This window comes from Cupressus sempervirens, chromosome 5, assembly GCF_028749045.1.
Source record: "Cupressus sempervirens isolate cs-2001-9-10 chromosome 5, ASM2874904v1, whole genome shotgun sequence".
Taxonomy (NCBI): Eukaryota; Viridiplantae; Streptophyta; class Pinopsida; order Cupressales; family Cupressaceae; genus Cupressus; species Cupressus sempervirens.
Genome location: NC_143122.1, coordinates 281,888,393 through 281,897,796, shown reverse-complemented (window position 1 = coordinate 281,897,796; position 9,404 = coordinate 281,888,393). Strand labels below are relative to the sequence as shown.

The 9,404-nt window shown below is 36.2% G+C and overlaps 1 protein-coding gene across 1 annotated transcript in view; it reads left to right on the top strand.

Annotated features, from left to right (window-relative positions):
* The first annotated feature begins 5,254 nt into the window (after positions 1 to 5,254).
* LOC149555675 (NAP1-related protein 2-like) overlaps positions 5,255 to 9,404 on the top strand; it is a 65,649-nt gene continuing 61,499 nt past the window's right edge. Inside the window, exons 1-3 of the mRNA XM_089829812.1 lie at positions 5,255 to 5,655; positions 5,850 to 5,972; positions 6,664 to 6,714. Coding sequence (XP_089685938.1) covers positions 5,551 to 5,655; positions 5,850 to 5,972; positions 6,664 to 6,714 — 279 coding nt within the window. The 5' untranslated portion in view covers positions 5,255 to 5,550. The remainder of the gene's footprint in view (positions 5,656 to 5,849; positions 5,973 to 6,663; positions 6,715 to 9,404) is intronic.

Sequence of the window (9,404 nt, the reverse complement as noted above, 5' to 3'; positions counted from 1 at the left end):
TACATTACTAACCATTGCTGTCTATGCAAGGAAAAGGAGGAAACCATAACTCACCTATTTTTGGAATGACAGTTTGCTTTAGAGATCTGGAGTAGGGTCTGGGAGAGATTTAGATTAAATTGGGTTATGAATAACAATTTGGGACAATTTTTGGAGAATTGGAGCTGTCCCTTTGCTCACCCTAGATTGAATTTACTATGGAAGATGGTTCCACCATATGTGTGCTAGCACATATGGAAAGAAATAAATAACATAATATTTAGGGAGGAGAATAAACCGATGGAGGTGGTCTTTCGAATAATGGAGAAATTGTTAAAAGAGAATTTAAGAGTGGCTAGATGTAAGATGCCAAAGGAGGAACCAAGTAGACAAGAAGGACTAATGGTTGAAAAATGAGGTTGTCATGAGGATTTTTTCCTATTTGATAACTCAAAAATGATGAAGAGACATAAAACAAAATGAAGACCACCCACCCTCTCACATTTTAAATTGAATTTCAATGGTGCTGCCAGAGGAGGAATCAAAGCGGCGGGAGGAGTGTTGTGGGATAGGAATGGTGATGCACTGTTGGTCTATGCTAGGAAGTGGGAAATGGAAGCAATAATCTAGCCAAGGCAATGACATTGTTGTGAGGCCTTCATCTGATTAGGGAAATACAAATTAAGGAAATAATAATTGAGGGGGACTCCAAATTAATCATTGATATGGTCAAGGGAGCCAACCAGGATGGAATATTCAAAATATCATAATGGATATTAAGAAAATGTTAGAAGGGATGGAAAGTGTCTACCTGCAACACATTTACAAGGAGGGGAATAAGGTGGCAGATGTGGCTGCTGCTGAGGGGTTTAAAACCACAACAATCATGTGCTGGAGGGATATGGCTGATCTCAATGATGATATTATGTCATTGATAACCAAGGAAAGAGGCGGGAATATTATTCAATTATGATTATTAAATTTAAAGTTAGGACCAAATTTGGTAATTTTGCGATGATGTCTGCTAAATTTAACAAAGATTTATTGGGAATGAGGAGACATGGCTGTACAAACAAAATAAGGAGTGAATGCAAATTAAGAGGGATGTATTTTATAATTATGAAAACACATCGTAGATTTCAAATTACACCACATTCAAAAGTACGAAGGATATCATTTATTGGACTGTCAGAGATTTTTGGGGTGTGAAAATAATGATGCTATGTAATCACAAATCCCACAATAATTTCACATGGGATTTTGAAACTTATCAAGCACGAGTCTAGAAATTTTTTTGGTTTAGTGTTAAAGGGCTTAAGGTGAATAGTAGTTGCAGAGATATCGTAGAAGAGGAAGTTCAAATGCTCATTACTGAAGAAGGGGGGCAAAAATTGGCATAATAGAGATGGGTGGGAACCTGAATAGGCTAGAGCCCATAAAGATTGAGAACTTCAAAGTTATGATGGCCACCTGGTTTTTGCTGAAAGAAGGGGTTTTTTTGCCCTACATGTAGTCGATGGCAGGATATGACGAGAATTGCACCCTCCAATTTGTCAATGGGTGGAACGATAAAAAGGTCACCATCAATGGAATCACCTTCCAAGTGACTAAGGAAGTGATTTCCATGGCGACTGGCCTTTCAATGAGGGGGAAAAAATGGAAAACGGTCACTAAAACTACTGACGAGGCCAACATGAACAATTTCTTTGTGGAAGATGAGGAGCTGGTTTGATATAGAGGAGGGTTTAAAAGGGACAAGCTGCTAGCCCATGGGACAATGTGTGCTTGGTTCTCATGAGATATCTAACTCTAGAGGGTAGGTTCGGTGTTTGTTACTACTACCATTTCCCTTTGTTAAATGATTTTAAAAATAGGGATTTCATTTCTATCCAGTTTTATCTTTTGCATTCTCTTGAGGATATGGTTGTGGATATTAGGGAAAAGAGAAGTATAGGGAAAAACTATACCATAATCCGTCAAGGCCTAATTTTTTGCCTCTACCAGTTTCACCTTGCCCTGTGTCCCTCGAGGGTGGTGGTGGTTGACAACCAGCGCCACCGCCAGAATTCACCCCCCTAGCACTAGTACTGTTACTAAAATTCACACCTCTTGCCCCTCCCCTTGTAGGGAAAACAAGAAAAAGAAAAAAAATTGATACGATTGTGGAGCAAAAGGGTAATAAGAAGATAAAAGTTGAAAAACCCATAGAGGTGGATGAAGAATATTTAGAGGAGGAGGCTGGAGGTAAGGCAAGGAGGAGATCTGGAAGACTTGCCCAATCCGAGGCAAGGCATAAACAAAAATCCAACAGATTCAGGGTGGAGGAGGTTGAGGAGGAAAACTTAGAAAATAATAAAGAAGAAAGGGAGGAGGAAGAAGAAGGTAAGGAGGAGGTGGAAAGAAGTACAAACTCAGAAGATAATTCTATTGATAATGCATAGACTCAGGTTTCTGCTGGTAATGTTGATACCACAAAGGTTACACATGTGTCTGCAAGCTTTTCCCTCCAACCCATAACCTTCTGTGAAGAAAGTAGTAAAATGGATACCTCCCCCATAATCATTTCATCCTCGGCCAAGGAAAATTCTAAGGTTTTTACTAATCCTAAGGTTTTGTAGGATAAAATCCAAGTCTAGAATACCAAGGAGGAAACAAGGAAGATGGAAATGGAAACCAAGGAAGAGACCGAGGAGCAGGTGGAGTAGTATGCCAAGCTGGAAAAGAGGGTTAAAATTTTAGAGGAAGGGTTCTTTACCTTCTCTAAATTTAACCTCAAAGTCACCCACGCCACGACCACCACCCTCCAGCTGCTGGTGCAGGAAAAGGAGGATACTGGAATGGATATGGAGGACCATAAGCTGCTCTTCAAATTCCTTGTTGATGACTGGTCTTGGATTCTACTGGCTGCGAAGGGGAAGGAGAAAAAAAATAAATTTAAGATTTTAAGTTTAATGGGATCCTCAGATCCAAGACTTTTATGTTTATCTTCTGTTTTTGGTTTTGCTGGTATCTAGCTATAACTAAGACTTGTTGTTGGCCTGTTTTGCCAACAGTTATCTAGTTGAACTTTCGTAGTATTAGATCTCATGGACTTTTTAGTTCAGTTGTTCCTAGTATTATGCTGTTTAGTTTCTAGTTGAAGACTCTTTGGCTTTTTGTTGTTTTAGATAGTTTTTTGCTTGTTGGTGGACATTGCTGGTAATGTGTTGGATACCAACTTTTTGCTTGTAAGGGCCGACCCCCTAGTTTTCGTCACTTTCTATTTCAAAAACATATCCATGAAATGTTGAATGTCACAACAACACCAATGTTATCATTATATCATGTACATTAAAATAAGTAAACTAAAACATGAAAGCATGAGTAATCTAGAAAAAAAAATGCAAGTATAATCGCACACTCACACACTAAAACAAAACAAAAGTTCTCATTGCCAAATCAATTATAGTCATAAGAATAGGTGCTACACTATTTATATTTATATTTTTATCTACTTTAAGGGCCCGTTTGGTTCATGGAATTTGACCAAAATTGACATTTGCTAATCTTAGATTTGTCAAATTTTACATTTGTGTCCAAAATGGCAAAATGGAATTAGAATTTTGGTATTCTAATTTTACCTCAAAATTCTAAAAACTAGTCTTCCATCAAATACTCAGAATTGAAATATGACTTCCAATTTCACTTTTTCGAGGATTGGAAATAAATTACAATTGATTGATTTATCAATTCCGATGACAACATTACATCTTTAACCTATTTTTTTTTACCATTCTAGCATTCGATAGCGACCATTATAACATCTTTTGGAGACTTTTATCTTTCCCAAGGATTTGCAGATCAAACCCCACTCTTGCTCTATGTAGAGGTCTTGTCAAGCGGTTATAGAAGCTTGCTCTGGCTCCCAAAAATTGCATTCTCTTGAATTGATATGGGAAAAGATGGTGATTGCCTTAATTAGCTCTGCAATTGGCCAATCATAGTCCATTGAAGTAACTTAAGAGTGCAAATTTAATGGTGCTTGCAGAAATTGACTTGCATCTTTTATAAATCTTGTATTTGGGAAAAGTAACTTTGATTAGCTATTACAAATTCAACATTAGATTAACAGTTTTACAAAAGCAACAATCTTTTTAATGGCAAAGTGTTTAAATTCAAAATTTGTGTTTTTGTGTGAACTTTTTGTTCATGGAAATCATTCATATCTTATTTTGTTATGCAGAGATTATTATATTATTTCTCTCTTCAACTTGATAATGTTCATTTATAAATTTGATTTGTAGAATATTAAAAACATTTTTACATTAGGTTAGACCCATCACTAGTTCGTGCATTAGTATATAAATCATGCCATCTGTATGTTGCAATTAGTCTAATTCCAATTCCAATTTCACGATCAACTACAAAAGATGTATTGTCCTATTCCAGGTGAACCATATGGGTCCAAATATTTTTCCAAAACACAATTTCAAAATACAAATTTAGATTTTGACAAATTTTGGATAAAAAACAAAATCCAATTTTGCTAATTCCACAAACCAAACAGACCTTAGTAACACTAAACACTCTTTTTAATTAACATGAACACATTTTCACAATCAATCATAGTAGAGTCATGCATATTCTAGATTCGATTGTGTGCCATATTTTTGCATCAATGTTTCGAATCATGCTCAGTGATCCACCATCATGATGAAAAGAGCTAAAAGAGATAGATAAATGTGATTTGAAATGCAGATACAAAAATATGACACACAATCAAATCTTAAATGTGCATCACTCTTCTCTTTTTAATTCTTTACCTATTTATGTCTCTCCCTCTTCATCCCTTCTTTTGTCTTTACCTCTACTTTTTGTCTATTCTAAATTAACTAGACAATATAATAATAATAATACCTCTACTTTTTGTCTATTCTAAATTAATTAGACAATATAATAACAATAATAATAACAACAATAATAATAATAAAAAGATACTTACGCTTCTTATAAATTGGGACGGTCCCGAAAAAACATGGTTTGATTGCACTAGCATAGGCTTGTTATTAGCCTTGCAAAAGCAACAACAAATTACGAGCAACCAGTTAACAGAGATTCCCGTTAAGCTGCCACTTTACGATATCCTTCAAATCAAATAAATTCCACGCCTGACCAAACGAGCAACCAAACATACAATTCTAGACATTGAACATCCGAAAATAATGATTTAAATGCTGAAAGCGAAACGTCCATGGTGAAAAATCTATTAATAGAAGCGAACTAGGATGAAACGTGCATCGTAGATATGCGGGAGCTTAATGCATGGCAAAGATCATCCGGCGGCTTCGAGGACAGCAAACCATTTCCACGATTTAACGCTCCAATGTGCAGCAACTGTCATAACTAGTGTTTCTCACTCTGCGTACGGCGTCAAGGGTTTTATTTTCTTTTACTTGTTGAGTCTCGACTTAACATGGCGGCCATGAATTCCCAGGCAAATCACTGCAATTGTTTCAGAGCGGCATGATAGATTGCTTTTGAGCTTAGTGTATCTTGCTGATTTCGGTGGATACGGCGGAATTTCCGCTGAATATGGCGGATAAAGTCAAGAAAACGAAGTCAGAGGACGTTAATCTTGACAGCGAACTCATTCTCGCAATTGAGAAGCTGCAGGAAATTCAGGAAGAGCTCGAGAAAGTAGACAATTCGTATTTGTTCTTTTTGCATTTTTGGAATCTTGTTTTGATTATCTGGTCAAATTTTCTCGCGAAATCTATTTCCGTTTAATTGTCATAATATAGTGGTATATTTCCACTGCCTTATTACTTGAGCATGTCCAATTCGAGTAAGGGTTTCTGCAATTCTGATATGTGGTTATGCAAATTGAATAGGTTAATGAGGAAGCAAGTGACAAAGTATTGGAGGTGGAGCAGAAGTACAATGAGATACGACGGCCTGTCTACGAGAAGCGCAATGACCTTATTCAAACAATTCCCGAATTCTGGCTCACTGCTGTACGCTATCTTTACGGTTTCTAGGAGAAGATGCTTTGCTTTTTGAAATTAGAAATTGAAGTCTGGGGTGAGATACTTAGGTTTTTTGGTTTTGTTAAGTGATGGTCCTGGTCGATTTATGCACCCCGATCTCGTGAACTTAGGTGCCTGTATTTGTTCTGGGAAGTATTTTTCCTTTTCCATGTACGGAGAACACACCACTAAATGTAGATGACTGTTTGGTATAAAAGTGTAGTTTGTAGGTTTTTGTTCAGTCTACCATAATTTGGCTTCTGTGCCTAGTAGAGCCCATTTCTTCTTTGGTTGATTTGAAGTCTTGGTCATCATAATGGGAATCCATCATTCTGTCCTTCGATCGAACGATATTTATTTGCCATCCTGAAATTTGGTTTTTGTTAGGGGCATTTTGGGGTAACCTTGGTTTATCGGTACGATGTGGATTAATATCGGTCACGTTCTCAGGATTCACACCCTAGTCGCACTCGAGTTGCATCACAGTTTAGCTATTTCCTTTGGGCTTACGGAATACATAAATGTTGAGGGGAGACGAGTTGCTGCACTAGAGTTAAATACCTTTGCTTAGGGTAGTCGGGTATGTATTTATGTGTAAACTAAGGTAGAGGAGCGGTGGGATTTGATGCAGAATTTTTGTTTACTGACCTGCCCGACTTTGGTGTTATGTTTTTTGCAGTTTCTGAGCCATCCAGCTTTGTGTGATCTACTGACTGAAGAAGATCAGAAGGTGTGTTATAAGTTTCTGATTTTCACAATTGCGTTTCTGAAAATCACTTGTAAAGTTACATCTGAAAGCTGCACACACTTTTATTTTTTATGTACAATAGACAAAGTTTTATATGCAATGACATTTAAATTAGTCCTGCTTCGTTAAACATACGTAGGCAGTTCTTTCCATTTCACAAATTAAAGGGATATAAATATTGTATCATAGAACTTTAGAACAAAAGTATTTTTTATGTACAATAGACAAAGTTGTATATGCAATGACATGTAAATTAGTCTTGCTGTAGTTAAACATACGTAGGCAGTTCTTTCCATTTCACAAATTAAAGGGGTATAAATATTGTATCATAAAATTTTAGAACAAAAGTACGTTTTTAAAAAACAATTACACCAGAGAATGTAGTACGAAGCTTATTATACCTTTTTTTGATGAATCTCAGAAGCTATCTATTCCTTGAGGTGTTTTCCAGAACTTGAATACAGCTCAATTTGGTTTGATGTAGATCATCATGTCTCTTTAAACATGGGAACTGCCATATCTTAAACCTACATCAACATCATCATGGACTAAGTTTTCCTTACGACCTTAAAATCATGATGCCCCTTTTTAAAAATTAATTAGATTATTAAGATTTCTAACGTCTTTAAGAAATACAGTCTCCCATGCCTCAGCACTAGAACCTATGGTCCTTTGCACAATTATATACTTAGCAATTGCACATTTTTGGACGATATGGTGAACTTAAGTAATATAGATATTTGTTTACTGTTTGTGGAAATTTTACAATAGGCAAATCATTTCAAAACGGAAGAATATATTCAGCTCTTGGAAAATATCTTCAAAGGCTTTTTCTGGGTAGATTTTCCTCTCTGCATTATGTAAAGTTTTGTAGGAATATTAGGAATTTAATAGGAAGGAGGGTAGGATGCCCAGAGACTGTTCCTCACAACTAGGCCCAAGAGTGTGATACAGGCAACCAAGTCAGTAGGATGCCCAGAGACCATTCTTCACAACTAGGCCCAAGAGTGGGAAACAACCAACCACATTCGACCTCTTGACCTGCAAGCTAACCGGCTTGAGTTGGGCTACTTAATTGGGGTAATCCGGTACTGTTGCATCTCCTTAGCACTTTTCCTCACTAATCCATATACAGTTGCTTATAGGAGAATTAAATGAATATTTAATGTTTATTAATGGATTGGCAATTTGACTTAATAGATAAATTAATGATTCATAAGAATTTTTTTAATAAACTGTAGTTTCAACCATATATTTTTTTGCTAGGAAAGCTGTGGGATTAGGGGCCATTCCCAATATATAACATGAAAACAAAGGGATGGCTACAGCGCCAAGAATGGTATACACAGAGACAGAGATAACAAAAGGACCAAGGTACAGCACTCAGGAAAACCTAAAGAGTGCACAAGAAGCTATTACAGAATTAAATACAAAGACAATATAAGAATAATAGAGGGGCAGACCTGAAAAGATTATCTACCAGACACAAATAAGTATGTTTCCTTGTTTGCCATCATTGTCAGGTCTTCCCTCCTTTTGAACCTAGCTCTTGAGATTTAGTGTTTGAAAGCCATTAACTGATTTCTCATGACAACCAAATGAGCTTGAGCCTAATTTAGTTGCATTGGAAGCCACAAAATTGAAACTCTTTATTATTTAAATATTGAAACCACAAACCCAGAGGAGAGTTGATACGATGTAATATCCCTGATATGGAGCTACTTGGATTAATAAGGGTATAAATTCATAAAATGATTAATTAAATAAGAGGCCAAAAAGCTAAAGTCCTAGCAAATATCATTTTAATTATTCATTATGCTGCCAAACTTTAAGTTTCTATTTTTCAGTCATAGATGTGGGGCCACTTCAAGATATAAATGTTTTTATTTGGTGAATTATTCATGGAAGGATTTCTATTAAATTGTAATCCTAGTTCTTAAGACAAGTCACTTTAAAGCAAGGATTTATGGAGGAATTTGCTGCTTTATGAATGGAGAGTCTTTTTAAAGGGAACCGATGGCAATTGGAAGGGGAGTATTATGCATCTTGATATTTTATAATTTCTTCTCTGCATGAAACATCTTAATATTTTCAGGACAAAACTCCTGGAAAACTACAGAGCTTGGATGCATCCTTGGGCTTTCACGAAGTCTCCACTCAGCCAATCACAGGAAAATGTGATCTGCAATCTGATGATAGTTTTTGAGCTGTTCATACACAGGATTTTAAGGGTTCATTTCAGCAGTTATTGCCCTGTTTAAATATCTCAGAGGACAGCAATTTCATACTCAGCAGGAGATTGTTCCATACAGAAGGAATCATAGTTGGCGTCCATAGTCTAATATTCAGCATAGCCATGAGAAAAATCAATGACACTGCACTTTATTTTTTGAAATTGATTCCTAGATTTATAAGTTTTCAATTCATAAATATTTGCTAGTACATTACAAGTTCAATATTTGCACACAATTGAATGGTATGTTTAGAATCAAGGATTGTTAACCAAATTTTAAAGAATTTTTCTTATTGGTCAGAAAGGATCATTTCATACGAATCATTTGAAGCAAGGGTTTGGAGATAGTAACCATGGCACAAACTCATTTAAAACCTTTACAGAGACACAGAGGGAGCCTCTTCCAGTTTGATGAAAGTGCCCACTTGGCTACTTGGCT